The 18,486-nt window shown below is 48.4% G+C and overlaps 3 protein-coding genes across 8 annotated transcripts; 1 reads left to right on the top strand and 2 right to left on the bottom strand.

The window, feature by feature from the left end:
* Window positions 1–5,864: 5,864 nt before the first annotated feature.
* Window positions 5,865–9,336, top strand: LOC144707913 (beta-glucuronosyltransferase GlcAT14B-like). Its single transcript, XM_078581172.1, has 4 exons — window positions 5,865–6,789; window positions 8,104–8,179; window positions 8,245–8,360; window positions 8,870–9,336. The coding sequence occupies exons 1-4, from the start codon at window positions 6,192–6,194 to the stop codon at window positions 9,295–9,297; spliced, it is 1,218 nt and encodes a 405-aa protein (XP_078437298.1). The 5' UTR covers window positions 5,865–6,191; the 3' UTR covers window positions 9,298–9,336.
* Window positions 8,693–12,034, bottom strand: LOC144707912 (translocase of chloroplast 90, chloroplastic-like). Of its 2 annotated transcripts, none has more exons than XM_078581171.1 (3): window positions 11,875–12,034; window positions 11,633–11,734; window positions 8,693–11,482 (listed from the first exon to the last, which is right to left on the bottom strand). In XM_078581171.1, exons 1-3 carry the CDS (start codon window positions 11,915–11,917, stop codon window positions 9,300–9,302), a joined length of 2,328 nt encoding a protein of 775 aa, XP_078437297.1. In that variant the 5' UTR covers window positions 11,918–12,034; the 3' UTR covers window positions 8,693–9,299. The 2 variants fall into 2 exon arrangements, with proteins under 2 accessions (XP_078437297.1, XP_078437296.1); XM_078581170.1 differs by having other exon boundaries at window positions 8,693–11,485; window positions 11,875–12,033.
* A 1,400-nt stretch (window positions 12,035–13,434) lies between these two features.
* On the bottom strand, window positions 13,435–16,576 carry LOC144707997 (uncharacterized). 5 transcript variants are annotated; one of them, XM_078581287.1, is made up of 4 exons: window positions 16,313–16,576; window positions 15,330–15,579; window positions 14,124–14,156; window positions 13,435–13,717 (listed from the first exon to the last, which is right to left on the bottom strand). In XM_078581287.1, exons 2-4 carry the CDS (start codon window positions 15,507–15,509, stop codon window positions 13,658–13,660), a joined length of 273 nt encoding a protein of 90 aa, XP_078437413.1. In that variant the 5' UTR covers window positions 15,510–15,579; window positions 16,313–16,576; the 3' UTR covers window positions 13,435–13,657. The 5 variants fall into 5 exon arrangements, with proteins under 5 accessions (XP_078437413.1, XP_078437412.1, XP_078437414.1 ...); XM_078581286.1 differs by having other exon boundaries at window positions 16,359–16,576; XM_078581288.1 differs by having other exon boundaries at window positions 13,435–13,714; window positions 16,359–16,576.
* Between the last annotated feature and the right edge of the window lie 1,910 nt (window positions 16,577–18,486).

Genomic DNA, 18,486 nt, shown 5'->3' with positions numbered 1-18,486 from the left:
GAGAGAGAGAGAGAGAAGAGAAGAAGGGAACAAGCAGGGAAATGAGAGAAAACTCACAGAATCGGACATGAAAGCGCGGTCAGGGTCGTCGACGATGGGCGAGAGCGTGTCGTTGTAGTCAAGGAACAAGGCCACTCTTTTCCCCTTGGCTTTCTCGGTGATTTGCTCGAAGGCCAACAATGCAGAAGGGTACTTGAGCTGCGAAGAGAATCACCCCCATTAAGACACGAGAAACGAGAGATTCTTCAGAGATTGAAGAGGATCGAGAGAAGTTACCATCCAAAGACAATAGGCAGTTTCTGGATCGTCTTGTAGAGAGTCGGTGAAGGTGTCCTTGCAAAGCATTCTTGTGAAACCCCAACCTAGGTTAGGAGGAAGAAGATGAGATTGAGAGAAGAAGAATAATCCCATAATAGTGAAGGTACATGAGTTGGGTATATATACCCTAGGAGAGAGAAACGAGAATAAGAGGGTAATGGGCTAAACATAGAGGCCCATTACCCATACAAGATATATCTCACTAACAGCCCCCCGCAAGCGAGGTGTGGATGTCGTCCATGCCGAGCTTGGAGACAGCACGTAGCAGGAGGGGGTTGGAGAGGCCTTTGGTCAGAACATCTGCAGCCTGGTCGGCGGAAGGAACAAACTGGAGGTCAAAGATGCCCTCATCCATCCGCTCCTTGAAGAAGTAGCGGTCACGCTCCATATGCTTGATCCGACCAGTCTGGCCAGGGTTCTTGGCCAAGGCAATAGCCGACTTGTTGTCGCAGTAGAAGTGAATCGGGCCGGTATACTTGACGCAAAGTTCGCACAAGATCCCGTAGATCCACTGGCCTTCCGACGCCCCATCGGCAAGGGCATGGAATTCTGCTTCGGCGTTGGAGCAGGACACCTTGTCCTGCTTACTGCTTTTCCAGCTGACAAGGCCACCAAACACGAAGGCGCAATACCCGGTGGTGGATCGGCAGTCGACGACGGACCCAGCAAAATCAGCATCCGTATAAACCTTCACAGTCAGGTCATTGCTCCGTGGGAAGAGTAGGCCCTTCCCGGGGCAGCCTTTCAGGTATGCAAGGACCAGATTGGCGGCCTGGCGATGAATCTCATGCGGAGCGTGCATGAACTGGCTGAGAAGGTTGACGGCGAAGCTGATGTTCGGGCGAGTGTGGGTCAAATACAGAAGCTTCCCCACCAGCTGCTGGTACTGGTAGGGGTTGACCGGTGGAGAATCGCCCCCTTCGCCCAACTTCACGTTGGGATCAATGGGCGTCCGGAGAGGAGAGCAATCAGTCATGCCCATCAGTGCCAGGAGATCAACAACATACTTCTGCTGAGATAGGAAGATGAAGCGAGACGAGTAGGCAACCTCAAGGCCCAAAAAATAGTGGAGAGGGCAGAGTGCCTTAATCTCAAACTCCCGAGCAAGAGCGAGACCGAGGCGAGAGCGAGACCGGACGCCTTTGCGAAGAGCGATCGGCCAGTCAAGAGAGTCATCGTCAGCACTAGAGGGGGCCGACGGAGAGGGAGAACCAACGGGAGTAGGAGCAGAAGCAATGGAAGTGGGAGAGGACGGCCGGGCAGGAAGAAAGGACTCGTGTGGAGTGGGAAGCAAAGGAGAGGGGTTACTCGGGTCCAAAGTGGAAGATGAGAGGAGGGGACGACGAGGGAGGAATCACGTCCGTAGGGGAATGACTGGCTGGGGACGCAGCAGGAGGAAAGGGATCTAACAAAGGGGATGAGGAAACCTCGCCAAGCGGAAGGCCGGAAGAGGAGGCGGCGAAGAAAGGTTGAAACTCAGCGAAGGTGACGTTGGCAGACACGAAGAAACGACGAGTGGGAGGGTGATAGCATTTGTACCCCTTTTGGAGAGAGGAGTAGCCGACGAAGACGCACTTGAGGGCACGGGCGTCAAGCTTCGTCAAAGTGGGCGCCGTGTCGTGACGTATGCCGTGCACCCGAAGACACGAGGAAGGAGGCCCGTTCGTAATGTCACAGCTGGAAAGGCGGTCGACATACGATCGATTGGACTACAGAACTGAAGAGTCTGAGATGGTAGCCGGTTGACGAGGTGGGTGGCCGTCAAGACAGCTTCGCCCCAATATGTCCAAGGGACGGAGTAGTTCACGAGCAGAGTGCGGGCGGTAGATGTCACGTAACCAATCCGACGTTCTGCCATGCCATTCTGCTCTGGGGTGGCAACGCAGGACATCTCATGGAGAACACCACATGTAGCAAAGTACGAGGTCAGCTCCTGGTTGACGTAGTCGCGAGCGTTGTCCGAGCGGAAACGTTGAATTGGGTGGCCAAACTGAGTCTGAACCATTGTGCAGAACTGCTGAACGGTGGCGGCGACAGCGGACTTGGTAGGCAGCAAGTAAGTCCACGTGTAGCGGGTGGCTTCATCAACAAAGAGGAGAAACCAGCGGTGCCCCTTCAGACTAGGCCGCAGAGCCGGGCCCCACACATCACTGTGAACACGATACAGCGGCACCGTCGTATGGGAAGTAGATGGAGAAAATGACGAACGTCGATGTTTGGCTAACTGACATGCCTCGCAAACAACGGTCTAAAGGTCCAAGCCCATACATAAGGACGGAAGCAAACGCTGTAAAGTAGAAAACGGCGGGTGGCCGAGGCGCTGATGAGTGAGCTGAAGGCGGTTGCGGCGAGAGTCAGCCGTGGTGTGAAGGCTGCGCTGCACCATGAAACACGATCGGCCCCCATCCTCGAACAGCAGCAATCCCCGATCCCGTCTAATCGGTGTAATCTTCCGCACCTTGTTAGACAAGAAGATCCCATCAGGTTGGATGTGGAAGGAACACTGAACCGCATCAACAAGGCGTTGCGGTGATAGAAGCAAAGCTCGAAGAGATGGAACATGGAGAACGTTGGGGATGAAACCAAGACCATCCACGTGGATAGTCCCGATACCAGCCACTCGAAGACGTCCGCCCCCGGCAGTGAGGACAGCCCGGTTCCCACCATGCCTCTCATAAGATACGAACCGGTGATTGAACGGGGTCATGTGTTCCGTGGCCCCCGTATCAAGCACCCAAGTGGTATCCGACAGGAGAGGAGCGGTGAGAGCCGTATGTCCGCAATACCACGAATCAGAAGTAGAGGCAAGAGGCGCACCGAACGTCCTGAAGGAAGCCATAGGCTGAGTCTGGAGGGCGGTCATCTGCGCAGACAACCGAGCAAGATCCGCCTGTAATCGCTCCATGGTGACGGTGGCACGCCAGCCGAGGAGAGAGCCGGGCAGGGACAGCCGCAACATGAGCTTTGGCATCTTTGGCAGCTTGGAGATCAAACTGCTTCTTCCTGCACCGCCGCGTGTGGCGGCGCTTGCCGCAGAAGTACAAACCAGTTTGTCTCGCGGTCGGCAACCGAGTCCGGGAGCAGAGTGGGAAGGCACCGTGGACGCGGCAGTAACCCGTGCGAGTCCCCGAGCGGAGACTAATGTAGTGGAGTCGGCCGGGTTCGCCATGTCGGACGATCACGGCGAAGACTGCTCTCCAGCTCAATCAGGTCCTTGACCACGGCATCAAACTCCGGGAGAGTGCCCCGGGTGTGCAAGGTGCGGCGACGCACCTCGGCATACTCCGGGTTGAGGCGATCGAGGAAGGACAAGAAGCGGAGACGAAGAGCATGACGCCAGTCCACTCCGTGCGGGTCACCAACCGGCATGTAGTAGTCAACCTCCCGCCACAGGGCATTGTGAGCCAAGCTGTAGTCCATGATGGACAGCGTCCCTTGGCGGAGAGCATTCGCACGCTCCACAAGCGAGAAGATGCGCCAGTGGTCGGCATCATGGCCACAGTACTTGTGGGCATAATCCCAAATCTCCTTCGGGGTAGTCAAGTGGAGGAACTTATCGTAGACCGAAGTAGACAGCGTGTGATTCAGCATCCAGGAGTGGATGAAATTTTGCTCAGCATCAAAGGCACCATAGTGCGGGTCGGTCGGGGCAAGCGGCGGGCATATCAAGTGTTTGTGGAGAAGCCGGCCTTTGAGTGTCGACTCCACGAACTTGATTCAGGCCAACACTGAGGAGCGCTGCGACAACACTGGAGCAGGAGGAAGAGGAGACTGATCTTCGGAGAAGGAGGTCTCTCCCGAAGTCGGCCGCGGAAGAGACGGAGCCTGCACGGGGTTCTCGGACGAGGACCCCGAGTTGACGGTAGACATGAGGGGCAGGCTGGCGGCTGCTGCTCGCGGAGAGCGGCGACGGCGCGGCGGCGGCCGAGGGCTGCGGCTGGCGGCCGCGGAGAGCGGGCGGCGGCTACGGCGCGGCCTAGGGCTGTGGCTGGCGGCCGCCGCGGAGGGCGGGCGGCGCCGCGGCTGCGGCGGTTGGCGGCTGCTGCCGCGGAGGGCGCGGCGGCCGCGGGCGGCGGCCTAGGGCTGCGGCCGACGGCTGCTGCCGCGGAGAGCGGCGGCGGCCGCGGCGCGCCTAGGGCTGCGGCCGACGGCCGCCGCGGAGAGCGGGCGGCGGCTGCGGGCGGCGGCCTAGGGCTGCGGCTGGCGGCTGCCGCTGCGGCGGGCGGCGCTACGGCGGCTGCCTAGGGCTGCGTTAGCGGCCGCCGCCGCGGAGAGCGGGCGGTGGCCGCGGCGGCGCGCCGCGGAGGGTGGGCGGCGGCCGCGGGCGGCGGCCTAGGGTCGCGGCGGCCGCTGCCTGTGGAGAGCAGTCGGCGTCAGGCGGCGGCCTAGGGCTGCGGCGTGCGAGACGGATCGCCGAAAGGGGAAAGAAGGGAGAAGCAAGGCTGGTGAGTCTCGCAAGGCATAGCGCACCGAAGCAAGGAGGAAGGTCTGGATCAAGAGCTTTGCTCTGATACCATGTGAAACCCTAACCTAGGTTAGGAGGAAGAAGATGAGATTGAGAGAAGAAGAATAATCCCATAATAGTGAAGGTACATGAGTTGGGTATATATACCCTAGGAGAGAGAAACGAGAATAAGAGGGTAATGGGCTAAACATAGAGGCCCATTACCCATACAAGATATATCTCACTAACACTTCTTCTTGGAGGGGACGAAGCGGCCATGGCGTCGAGCCATCCGTTGGATAGAACGTCGTCCAGTAGCCCTGGAGCGACTCGTTTGAGAGAGATGGGGGGAAGAGCCCCGCTTGGCCCGCGGGACGGCAAGTTCGACGGCATGATGATTCTTGGCTTGCTCAAGGGCATGGGTCGGCGATTATGTCTCTCTCTCTCTCTATAGAATGCCTCTCTCTCTATAATGCCTCTCTTTCTCTCTCTAGAATGCCTCTCTTTCTCTCACTAGAATGCCTCTCTCTCCCTTTCTCTCTCTCTAGAACGCCTCTCTCTCTCTAGAACGCCTCTCTCTCTCTCCCTAGAATGTCTCTCTCTCTCTTTTCGGAAAACACCTGGCAGGTGGAATCCCATTATGACGTGGAATCCATCGTGGCTGCCAGGTGGATTCTGCTAGGTCAAAATCTGGCCGGAAATCCACCTGGCAGCCACGATGGATTCCACGTCATCACCGGGATATGTCGGCGTCGACTTAGAGAGTTTGGGATATACTTTGCCAAAAAAAAGTTTAGGTTATATCTCAGATTTTTGAAAAAGTTTGGGATATTTTGTGCTAGTAACCCTAAAATAAAACAATGCCAGTGAGATATTTGTTGCAACTAAGAGTGCACTCCTCCCACCTAATACATCGCATACTCCTTCCACAAAATGAAATAATTGGAGGAATTCGACTAATTTTCACACATGACTTTTCCGCAAAATAATTTATTTCCCCCTAAAAAAATAGGATAAATAGAAATACAATATTAATTTTTAATAGTGGTTTTTTATATTTTACCCAATAATTTAAAAGAACACGTTTTAATGTACGTTCAGTCGGCCGTAGATCCTCTCTCCTTTCACATTCTCGAGCTCTCTCCTTATCCTGCTCGCCAATCTGCGACCGAAGAAGATTGCGATTGGTGGAGACGACGAGCTTCCTTGTTCTTCCCCGTTCAAAATCGATGCCAAAATTTCTCTGGGTTTTCCGAGAAGCCTGTTTTTTGCAGTAGTCTCTGATGCGGATTTGATCTTCGAGGGCCCTTACCGATTAGAGATTTCCTGCGACGAACTGGAACGAGTTCATACTTTTCCTAGGCAAAAAACTACTCGAACCCCTCTTTTCAGGCGATTAATCGATCGGATCAAAGTAAGTTTCAAGGCGATGAGGAAGAACGCGAGTCACCCATCTCCCAGAAATTTCAGCGACAGATGGTGGCGAATCCCCTTCTTTGGAAGCGTCCTCGTCTCCCTCACCCTCCTCCTCTCTTGGCTTCTAATCCCGCCATCGCCGTCTTCTCTGGCAAGAAACGAGCTCCGGATTGAAGAATCAGACAAGAATCTCCAAAATCAATCTGCAGAATTGAAGAGAAACGATCGATATGAGGAAAACCCAGAAGAGGAATCGCGGCCGGAGCTCGCCAGAATCGCGTATCTGATAACGGGGACGAAGGGGGACAGCCAGAGGATGAAGAGAACGCTGCGAGCGGTGTACCATCGGAAGAACCAGTACGTTCTTCATCTTGATCTTGAGGCGCCTCCGAGAGAGAGGATTGAGCTGTCGGCGTACGTGAGGGAAGACGAGGTGCTGAGCAAGGGGGAGAACGTTCAGGTGATTGCAAAGGGGAATTTGGTGACTTACAAGGGGCCGACCATGGTGGCTTGCACTCTCCACGCCATTGCTCTTCTGCTCAAGACCTCCGCCAAGTGGGACTGGTTCATCAACCTTAGCGCTTCCGACTATCCTCTCGTCACCCAAGATGGTCCGTGCCTCTCTCTCTCTCTCTCTCTCTCTCTCTCTCTCTCTCTCTCTCTCTCTCTCTCTCTCTCTCTCTCTCTCTCTCTCTCTCTCTCTCTCTCTCTCTCTCTCTCTGTATCTCTCACTCTCTCTCCCTCTCTCTATCTCTCACTCTCTCTCCCTCTCTCTATCTCTCACTCTCTCTCCCTCTCTCTATCTCTCACTCTCTCTCTCTCTCTGTATCTCGCACTCTCTCCCCTTGTACCTCTCCCTCCTGTCTCTCTCTCTCTCTCCTCCTTCCTATGTCTCCTTCTCCCTCCCTCTCTCTCTCTCTCTCCTTCTTCATATGTCTCCCTCTCCCTCTCTCTCTCTCCTTCTTCCTTTGTCTCCCTCTCCCTCCCTCTCCCTGTCTCTCTCTTCCCCCCTCTTTCTCCCTCTCCTTCCTCTTTTTTCTCGCGCTCTCCCTTTCTCTCTCTCACTTTCTTCCTCTCCCTCTCTTCCTACCTCTCTCTTATCTTTCTTTCTCTTCCTCTCTCTCCCTCTCCCGCTTCTACTTTCTCTCTCCTTCCTCTCTCTCTCTCTCTCTCTCTCTCCTTCCTCTCTCCCTCTCCTACTCACTCTCCTTCCTCCCTCTTCTCTCTCTCTCCCTCGGCCCCCTTCTCTCTCCTTTATCTCTCGCTCTCTCACCCTCTTCCTCTCCCTCTCTCTGTTTCTCTTTGGGTTTTATGTAGCTCTTTGGATTAAGGTTCTGTGATCAACCAAAAATGGAGTCAAATTCATCGTTTGCTGTCTTCTACCTATTGCTTGGAAAATAAAACACAATTAAAGCTTTCAGTTTGAGTATGAGGATAGTACCCTGTCTCTCTCTCTCTCTCTTCCTCTTTCAATCTCTCTTTAGAAATTCCATTGATTTTCTGTGGATCCTTGGGTGTAGATGCCTTTGGAGAACCCAAATGGAAACAAATTCTTGTAATTTGCTCTCCTATTTCATTTTTTTCCAACTATCTGATTGAAACATTGAAATAATCACAGTTTCCACTTTTGATTAGATGAGACAGTTCTCTCTTTCTCCTACTCTATCTATAAAAATTCCATGGATTTTCTGGGGATCCTTGGAATTATGTAACCTGTGGACGCCCAAAATGGGGACAAGGTCTCATAATTTCCTGTCTTGTATCATTATTTTTTATAATACAGTTTCCAGACTGAGTAAACGACGTTATTCCCTCTCTCTCTTCCTGCCTTATTTCGGTGTTTTAAAACAACTGGTGATTGCAAAGTAAAATAAGATCAAAGGTTCTTGTAAGAGGATACTGAATTCCACTATGTGATTCTGCAGATCTTCTTGAGGTGTTGTCTTCGCTGCCGAGGCACCTCAACTTCATCGAGCTGAGTCGTCCCTCCACCTGGAAGCTGTAAGTGTGCAGGTTCTGCCACTGCCCCTCACATCCCATAACGCCTGACAAGCTGACCAATGCAGAAACCAGAGGGCGCGGCCCATTGTCATCGACCCCGGTCTCTACCTCTCCAAGAAATTTGACCTCTTCGTCACCTCTCTGCAGCGCCCGCTCCCGGCATCCTTCGATCTCTTTACAGGCACGCCATCCAAACACCCACCTCCACCATCATCATCCTCATCATCCCTGTCGTCGTCATCATCATCATCATCATCATCATCATCCTCATCATCCTCATCCTCATTGTATTCGTCATCATAATTATCAATTATCAATTATCATCATCATGGTATGACCAATACCTGGTTTCTGATTAACTGCATGTAACATCTTGCTTATGGGCAGATCTTGCATTATCACCATCCCACTAGTAATGTCCTGTGGTCCTCCATATGTCATCACCATTATTCTCATGCAGGTGACATATGGTCTTTGGGCAGATTAAGCATCATATTCTTGAGACTATCATCGTCAAAGAAGTACTTTCTTTCTGTCAGAAAAAAATCAAAGTATTTTCTGGCTTGTGGTCAGCTTGTCATTGTCATCATCATCATCAAAGAATCAGTGCCCCTGTTGTAGATGTATCATCATTATGTGGGAATGGATTTACAGAATGGTTCATGATGAGAATGAGTTCATGGTGGGCAGGGTCGGCATGGGTGATGCTGTCAAGGGATTTTGTGGAATACTGCATAGGTGGGTGGGAGAGCCTGCCAAGGGAGGTACTCATGTACTATGCCAACTTTGTCTCGTCTCCGGAGGGCTACTTCCACACCGTCATCTGCAACTCCCCCGACTTCCGCCGCTCTGCTGTCAGCCACGACCTCCACTACATTGCCTGGGACACCCCACCCAAGCAGCACCCCCGAACGCTAGCCGCATCCGATTACTCCCGCATGCTTGCCAGTGGTGCTCCCTTCGCCCGCAAGTTCCGCCGCGACGATCCCCTCCTTGACCGTATCGACAACGACATCCTCCGCCGTCCCCCGGGCGGCACTGCTGCCCTCCGCCTGCGTTCCCTCATCCACAGTCTTGTCCTCCCTGATGGCTCCCCCCGCAACCAATCATGCTCCTGATCTTATTGTGTGAATCGCCAATTGGCATCTTCTTCTTCATCTTCTTCCTCAAGAGGTGGCCACTCTGCCGGTCCTCTTCGACGGAGGATGGCTTGGAGCAATGGGATGATAGTGAGGATGGCAAGGTTGAGGTTTCCAGTGGTCTTGAGGCTGACGCGGCCAAGCTGGCGGCTGTTCAGGGTGGCATCAACAGCAACCCGCATGCCGCGGCGGGGTCGGAACTCAGCCTTGGCAGTGCCGCCGAGAACAACCTCCCTGTCAAAGGCAAGAAGGGTCAAACCCATCGTGGCCCGGTCCTCCCGAGCAGGGAATTCCCTTCCAACCAGAGTTGTCTCCATGCCGCCGCCCCAGGCGAGTTTTCGGCTGCGGCCGATGAGCAGCCCTGCGTTGGCCCGTACCTTGGCTTGCCTGGCCACCAGGACAGAGTCCTCCAGCTTGAACCCCACCGCATGGACCCCGCCAGGGGACGCGGTCATGGCCATTCCGCAGCTGGCTGCATGGCCCCAACCAACCTTGCCAGCCGCCGCTCGAACTGTCATTACTGAGGAACCCTTTGCGGCTGCCTGCAGATCCATACTGCCGTTGAGATCAAACCAGTTAGCCAAAGACCACTGCACATTTCCCTCTGCCACCAAGCTGCAGGTCTTCTTGTCTTTGTTCAGCTGCCCGCCTAGGAAGGTGTTGCCGGGCTCACCAACCTCGACGCTGACCCCGTCGAACCCAACATCATGGTCCCAACCATGTGAGTCCAGGACCGGCCGGGCCACACACCTGTTGTCCCCCACAAGGCAGCGGTATCGATGGCTCATGCAATCTATGTCAAAACTGGGGGGAATAGCCATGTCCACTACCGCCGCCTCCGCCTGCTCCATTTCCTCTGGCTGCTCAGCAAGACCGCCACTGCCCTGCTGCCGCTGCCGCCGACGGAACTCTTCTTTGATCTGCTTCTTCAGGAGGAGTGTCTCCCGGTAGTCCAGCTCATCAAGGTAGGCATTCTGCTGTGTTTTGGAGAGCTTCTCAAATTGGGCCCTTGTCAGGGCTCGGAACGGCGGCAGGGCATCATGCTCATCATCATTATCATCATCATCATTGTCACAGTTGCAGAGCTCCTCTGCCAGGCCATCAGCTTGGCCCCGAGGCTGCAGCAGGGAGGAAAGGAGGTGGGGGAGGGAAGGCGCTCGCCCTCCACGCCGCCCCGCCCGGACGGTGTGCCGAAAATGGAACAGGGCATTGACGTCGGCGAGGACCTTCATGGAGGCGCACATAAACAGCAGCTCGGGCCGCCATGACTGAGCATGGCCATGGCTCTGACCATTCTCCACAGACAGGACAGGGACCTCCAGCCGGGCGTCTGATATCGCCTGGTTGATGCAGCGCCGGATAGAATTGGCCCGCTGGTTGGCCAGGACTTGGCGAGTCAGGGGCCCCTCAAAGACGGCGGCCGCATGGGAGAAGACCAGCACTGAATTGTACCAGATGGACGAGCCCAGCACCTCGGTGACGAGCTTCACCAAGAGGAGGTCCCCGGCGGCGGCCGTGCCGTCGAGCCGATCGCAGAAGAGAATGACATCCGGCGGAGGCCTCCTGCTGAAGAACCTTCTGATGGACAGCAGGACCCTCCGATTGTGGCGCTGGTTGCCATGGGACGAAGACGGGCGCAGGCCAGGGGTGTCGACGGCGGTGATACTGATCCCCTCGGAGGCGCCGGAGATCTCTCTGATCCGTCGGGTGGCGGGCTCGAACGCGCTGGTCTCGGCCATCGCCTCGGAGAAGATGGAGTTGATGGTGGCACTCTTGCCCGTGCCAGTCGTCCCCAGGAGGAGGATCTTGAAGGACAGGTCAAGGTCAGGCCGGCCCGCCAGCTCGAGCTCCACCGCCACGGCCCTGGCTTCGGCGATCGGCAAGCTTGGCCTTGCCCGGTCGGCATCGCCGGAGCGGATCACCTTGGCGAGGTGCAGCCTGTGTAGGACCTGCTCGAGTGTGCGGTGGCTCGGTGGTATCCCCAGACGAAGGGCCAGCCGGAGGAACTGGACCTGGATCAGCTCCACTTTGGCCAGGGGATCGCCGGAGCCATGGCAGAGCGCGGCGAGATGGTCGTAGACGCGGCGCGCGTCGGAGCTCGCGGCGGCGGTGGTGCCACGGGCCGGGGACGGCGACGGAGGCGCCCCGGCGGATGGCGTTGGCTCTGCTGCAAGAACAATTCAGGAAGCATCTACCCTTTCATTCTCTATAAATATCATGCAAATGGTTTCATCGGATTTCAGAAACGCATAAGAACTCACAAGGAAACGTAATTCAGAGCAGAATCAAGCAAAGGGGAAAGGTAATTCCGCACCTCGGTCGATGAAGCTGAGAGGCCTGACGGAGGAGAGCAAGGAGTTGGTCTCCAGCTGGCGAGAAATCCACTCCTTGAACGTCTTCATTCTCCCAAATACTCCTGCAAGAGGCGAATCCGATCAAAACCCACGTAGTAAATCGGAGAAATAACTTCGCTGAGGAGAAACCCAAATCCAAGAACATGGGTTCGATGAAAAGCGACGAAACGAGGAGATTTTCAACGGGAATATCGTCACGAACCTGAGATTTCGGAAGATGGGTGCGGAAATTGCGCGGCGTTCATGGAGATTCAAGGCGAGGTGATCCGGCGCCGCCTCGTTGGAACGCCGAAGAGGGGAAGCAACCGCGAAGGAGGAGATAGGTCGAGCGCTGTGGACGGCGTTCTCGCCACTTATTGTGGTCGTCGGAGTTTTCGCAAATTCAGGAAACTAATAAAAGCCTATAATGGGCCGGCCCACTAAGTCCAGGAAAATAAGGCCCACTAAGTCCAGGAAAATAAGGCCCACTAATCAATTATTATTTGTTTTCAAGTGACAAGTTGCCATTTTTTTATTAGGGTTTGGTTGAGTCCACCAGTAACCAAAAGGTCAAATTGGCCAGAGTGGATCCCATTGGCGATTTTTTCAAAAATAAATATGCATTAGAACTTTTATGATTGGCTTAATGAATATGCACATTTTAACAGATCTTACCAATTTTTTAAATAGGGTTTGGTGGAGTCCTAGACTAATTAAAATTTAGATTGATCCATTTTTATTTTCCCATTCTTTATTTTCCTAAGATCTTCAATTACGCCCAAATTCTTGTATAATGGCTTTAAGTAATTTGCACATTCTAATTTGTTTTCAAATGATATTTGCCGTTTTTTAATCAGGTTTCGTGGAGTCCAAGACTAATCAAAGTTTATGTTGGCCTCGTAGATCGTTTGATTTTTCCTAGTCGATCCAATTGGCCCAATTTGTGTAAATCAATATGGACAAATTCTTCTGTAATGGGCTTAATGAATCTGCACATTCTAATTTGTTTTCAAGTAATAACTTGCCATATTTTTTTAGGGTTTGGTTGAGTCCAGCACTGATCAAAATTCAGATTGGCCAGAGTAAATCGTTTGATATTTCCTAGTCGATCCAGTTGGCTTATTTAAAAGAAGGAAATATGCTCAAATTCTTATTTAAAGTTACAAATGCTCTTAGTTCTTGGAAAGACCAAGAGTATATTATTTCCTAGTCGATCCAGTTGGCTTATTTAAAAGAAGGAGATATGCTCAAATTCTTATTTAAAGTTAAAAATGCTCTTAGTTCTTGGAAAGACCAAGAGTATATTATTTCCTAGTCGATCCAGTTGGCTTATTTAAAAGAAGGAAATATTCTCAAATTCTTATTTAAAGTTAAAAATGCTCTTAGTTCTTGGAAAGACCAAGAGTATATTATTTACTAGTCGATCCAGTTGGCTTATTTAAAAGAAGGAGATATGCTCAAATTCTTATTTAAAGTTAAAAATGCTCTTAGTTCTTGGAAAGATCAAGAGTATATTATTTCCTAGTCGATCCAGTTGGCTTATTTAAAAGAAGGAAATATGCTCAAATTCTTATTTAAAGTTACAAATGTTCTTAGTTCTTGGAAAGACCAAGAGTATATTATTTGATGACTATTAATACTATACTTTTATTCCAGAATCCTGTATAGAATCCTCTGGACTTGACTTTTTCTTCATCGTTGAAAAAGACAGATTGAAAAAAATATTTTCATAAATCTTTTAAAATACGAGAACACAGAATAATCCAAAAACAAAGATACGACGTTTCTGAGACAGTTCCAACAAACTATGAATATTAATAAAAACTTTGGTCAAATCAAATCCGCAAACCTAAAGTGAATCATTCATGTACAGAGGAAGAGAAAAGAGAAGGGTCTTCTGCCTGAATGGACAGAGAGCCCTCTCGTTTTGTACGGAGAGAGAGAGAGAGAGAGAGAGAGAGAGAGAGAGAGAGAGAGAGATAAACAGGTCTGTTTCTTCTATCTTCTCAGAGGGAGAGTCCAGCGAAGAGAAGCTCAAGCTCTTCATCCTGAGAAGTGGTCCTCTGCTGGGGAAGCCAATTAAACAATGACATATTAGTTAGAAGATGATAGATTATTGAAATCTAATTAATCTTATGAAAAAAGGAAGATACAAATGTAAAAAAATGTAAAAAATGTTTTTTGTGCAAAAAAAAAGGTAAAAATGCTGATGAAAAACATGGTTCTGTCTCAAAGGAGAAGGGAGAAGATAAAAAATGTATAAAAACTTGGATTAATGTAAAAGCAATGACGACTACAGTAAATTCTTACCTTAAATAATAATATGTTGGGCAAACTCCCCAGATATAAAAAAAAAACAGTATTCCAACCACCCTTTTTCTTTTGGAGAGAAAAATAGAGAGGTAGAGAGAGTTCTATATTTTGAAACGGTGGATATGGGACATAACTCAGGAGCTTAATTTACAGAATTACCACACAAGGAGAGTATGCATGTGACCGCATCTCCTGAAAATACAAAGGCCAGCATCAACTTCCAAAAATAGGAAGATCTCAGAATGCAAGGCCCCATTCCTTGGGGCTCAATTTTTTTTATACGCTACTAACTTTGGGTGAAATAAAAAAAACTTTTGTGGCCTGTATCTAAAGGTCAAAGGAACTTTAAATTTCGGCACAGCCATTATTCTGAAATAAGGGTGACATGATAATTTACATACATAACCTAAAGTATGAACCTTTCTGAACTCCAGGTTAATCACTGATTTCGGGTGGTCTTCCCTCTTTTTCTTTTAAAAAAAAGGAATCTATGTGAACTAAAAGAAATGATTGCGACTGAATTCTTTGAGCAACCCATCATCTAGAAAATTTTAAAGTTCAGAATCATGTTTCACGCAAATAGAGACGTTCTCTCTTAAGTCTTTGATCTCTCCCAACAGATTTTAGAAGTAATGAATCATGAAACTTAAGGAAAATGTAGATAATATCGTAGAAAACTTAATTTTATGAATTGATAATATCGTAGAAAATGATAGCACATCTGAGCCATCAAAAACCTAAATCCCAAAAAATTAGATGGAATTTATCTTTTTTCAGAGATTTTAATTATCACAACATTTTAGAGGCATATACAAGAGGCCAATCAGTGATGATAGATTGAGGGACTTCATGCCAGAGAATCTAAATAAATAAATTTATCATCATATTATTTAGTGTTTAAGGAAGAATTTAAGCTTAAGGATTTTCGTGATATGCAGGTATATCAACTAGGGAGTCGAAGAAAAATATATAAAATGTAACAAGAATAATAATAATCTTGATTTTACCAGTATAATTATTTAACATGGATCCCAACTACAATAAATAGTTTGATACTTGGGCAGCCTGCTTTTTCACATTTTTTGGTGAATAACTCCTTACATTTTTTGGAATTTGATGGCACCTTCCCTAGCTCTTGTAGGGGTATCTCCCATTTTTAATCCCACCAAGAAAAGTAAACCAAGGTTCGTATCAGTTCCCTAACCTTATGTAAGAATAAACACAAAGACCCTTGATTTACGCACTTATGAGCAGCATTATTAACAAATTCTGCACGCAGAAAACTCATTGAACCCTGCTCCTTGATGAGTTTGCAAGGATTTAAAGAAACTAAGTATTGATCAGTCGAATTATACATTTGGTTACCTTGACGGACAAGAGATGCAGAAGCTTGTTGAGCACCTTCACGCGGTGGACAGCGTAGCTACTGTTCGTCGGTAATTGAGACATTCTATCCAGTTCTGCATGGACGGCAGATTTCTTTTCATCTGCGCCTTGCGCCTCCTTTACGGTATCAAGGCCTAAAGTAAAACCTTTGCTGCCCATGTCATAAAGCTCACAAGATTTGAACAGATTTGGTGCTGAAGACTATCCTTTTCAGGATATCAGGTAAGATCTGGAATAAATACTCTATGTTTCAGTGTGAATGTTTGAGATAAAAGCACAAGACTGAAAGAACAAGAACAGAACATTTCATACGACAGGTTATACATACATGCAAAACTTTCATTTTTAAACAAATTTATTCCGAAAGAAAAATAATTTTTGATCCCCTAATTACGAAGTCAACACTGGCTGGTAAGCATTAAAAGATGCGTAATTTTGAGGGATCTGTAGCCATATACCACTGAATGATATTGTTCCTAAAAATTAAACCAAGGATTCTCATGGAATAAGAGGACTATGAGATACTAGATTAAATCATTATAGTGTTCACAAACTTGCAAGCAAAAAAATTCCGACAAAGATAATTATCACATGTTGAACTAAAATAAAAAATTAAGAACCGAACCCGTCTTTCAAATTCACGACAAAAGAGTAGACATTTACACTGCGAGTCGGCGACCAACTTATCTTGGCTGCCAGCGCTATGAAACTTAATCTTATCATTGACAAGAGAGATCCTCGTTAACGAGACGAACATCGGCACATTAACAGATAATAATCTCCAATTAAACGAACAAAAAGAAGGTGACTTGACTATGCGCCTCATAGACCCAGTTTTGAAAGAAGCGATCGAGCATTACAAAAAATAGTGATCACACTCCTACACCGAGAAACTCTCCCAGGAGAGGGATTATAGATGAGCGAGAGAAAAGATCAAACGAACTCAAGATATTAGACGATACCCAGAAAAAATAAGCATCCGGGTAAGCAATCGGAGAGATTACTCACCCCAACTATACACGATGGGCAGAAACAACAACCCCTTCAACCCAGTTCGTCTGAAAATGGTCAGAATCGGACTGCTACTCCATTGAATACGAAGATGCTCCCGCTTCCTTCAACCGATGAACCGTAGATTGATCCAACGGTCAGAATCTCGTCAGATAAGGTTGATTGGACGGCTGAAAGACGGGGGAGCGGAATTCGAGGAACCCAAAACGTAGAACCTTCGAGAAAGGAAAAAACTCACACATTATATATAAAGAGGGAAAGTCCATATCAATGATATTACTATTGAACAATGTAGACATCTTACTTGATATGTCTAATTAAAAATGAATAATGTAAATTCAATCCACATAAGTCAATGTTGTATCAGCCAAAATACAATGAGGTTATACAAGAACAATCTGGCAGGGTTGATCGAGGCGGGTTGACCCAACCCAAGTTGATCAATTCGCTGACCTTTCGTTGTTGGATGGGTTGGCTTAGTAGAGCCCCTGGGCAACCCGAACCCAAATGATTCGACCTCTCGTGTGGGTTGGATTAGTAGTCCCTAGTAAGGTGATTTATAGTTTCAAAATGCGTTGGCCAACCCAAATTGACCCGACTTATGAGTCCAAGGGCTGACCCAACCCAACCCCTGGTCATCCTGCCCTCTTGTATGGATCAAATTAGTTAATGTACAGAATGACTAGGCCATCCTGACCCCATAATTGTAACTAGGGATGGGAAGTTCATTGACCATCACCTAACATACAGGCTAAAATCTATGTTCTCATTCATGTTCAGTTCGTTGGTGAACATACTGCATTTTGAAAGACCTGTATTATTTGAGGGAAAAAAGGGGTACACTGGTAGCTCGCCGAAAGGAGGAGGGCACTGATAGCTTGCCGAAGGAGGGGCTACGCCGGTAGCTCACCGAAGGGGGGTGGGGGGTCGCCTGGCACAAATGTTTAATAAAAAATAGAAAAGTACATTTCCTGCCAACCGTTCATGAACAATATTCATTAGGAATTTTCTATGTTCTTGTTTGTGCTCATTCATGATTGTTCGCACATTCACGAACAAATGAGATATTATTTCTCATCCCTAGTTGAAGCCAAATTATATTGGTGCATCAAATTATTCTGCTAAGTTATAAAAGCCGATTCTTGTGAGCTCACAAGATTGTAGGACATGCAATGAAATTAACTAAATTTACATAACTAAAAAACTTGGTAAATTTGGCGAAGCACCAAAAATACATATAGAGTATCAATTTAACAAAGTTGTTTTAGGCTAAAAATAATATGTCTAGCTTTATGAGACCACACGTAAGCATAACAAAGAAAGTCATTTGAATTTTGTTGAGTCATGGAAGCCAAAGTATCCTCAACATATTCGCATAGGCATTTCTGATCTTCTATTTATATCCAAATGTCTTTGATGACTTGACATTGATCTCACAAATTCAATTTACAACTCCTTGTGAAGCACGACAAGAAGATTTGAACACAAAAAATGTTACAAAATATAAATAAGATCTAATGTTTCATTGTATCTTTGACCTCAGGAAAAGGGGATTTCATCAGCAATAATATACAATTTCCCCAAGATGTTCAATTTGTGAGTGTGCTGTGGAAAATTATGCACAATTCGGTGTGATGCAATCAAACTTTTGGGACTTGAGGCGACTCATTCGAGGAACCAAATGGTAGTGTATTAATTATTCCTTTATGCATCTCATATGAGACAGCCGATGGCGGTAGAATCCAAAAGCCATGCCTCATGTATGGATAGTGCATGAATCATGCATGGATCGGTGTATGGACAACCCTCCTTTCATGTTCACGTGCATAGTCCTCTACAGATGAAGTAGATATGTTGAGAGGCTTAGTAATAATCATGGATGTCTTTTAAAAGATTGACATTCATAAAGAATCAAATAAGAACATATCTCTGATATTAATGATTTAAGATTACAACAAAATGGAGGGAGAACTTCAAGGGTCAAAATCATGTAAAATAGATTAGGTAAACCTATTATCTGTATCTTAGTAGACTTCTCTCTTTCTCTATTGGCACTCAAGTCTTTTCAACTGATGATCAAAATTCATTTCTACATCCTAGACTTTACTTTTTATCTAAAAACCAA

Source organism: Wolffia australiana, chromosome 9 (genome assembly GCF_029677425.1).
Source record: "Wolffia australiana isolate 7733 chromosome 9, ASM2967742v1".
Classification (NCBI taxonomy): domain Eukaryota; kingdom Viridiplantae; phylum Streptophyta; class Magnoliopsida; order Alismatales; family Araceae; genus Wolffia; species Wolffia australiana.
The sequence above is the reverse complement of the archived record's forward strand: the minus strand, read 5'-3'. Positions and strand labels throughout refer to the sequence as shown.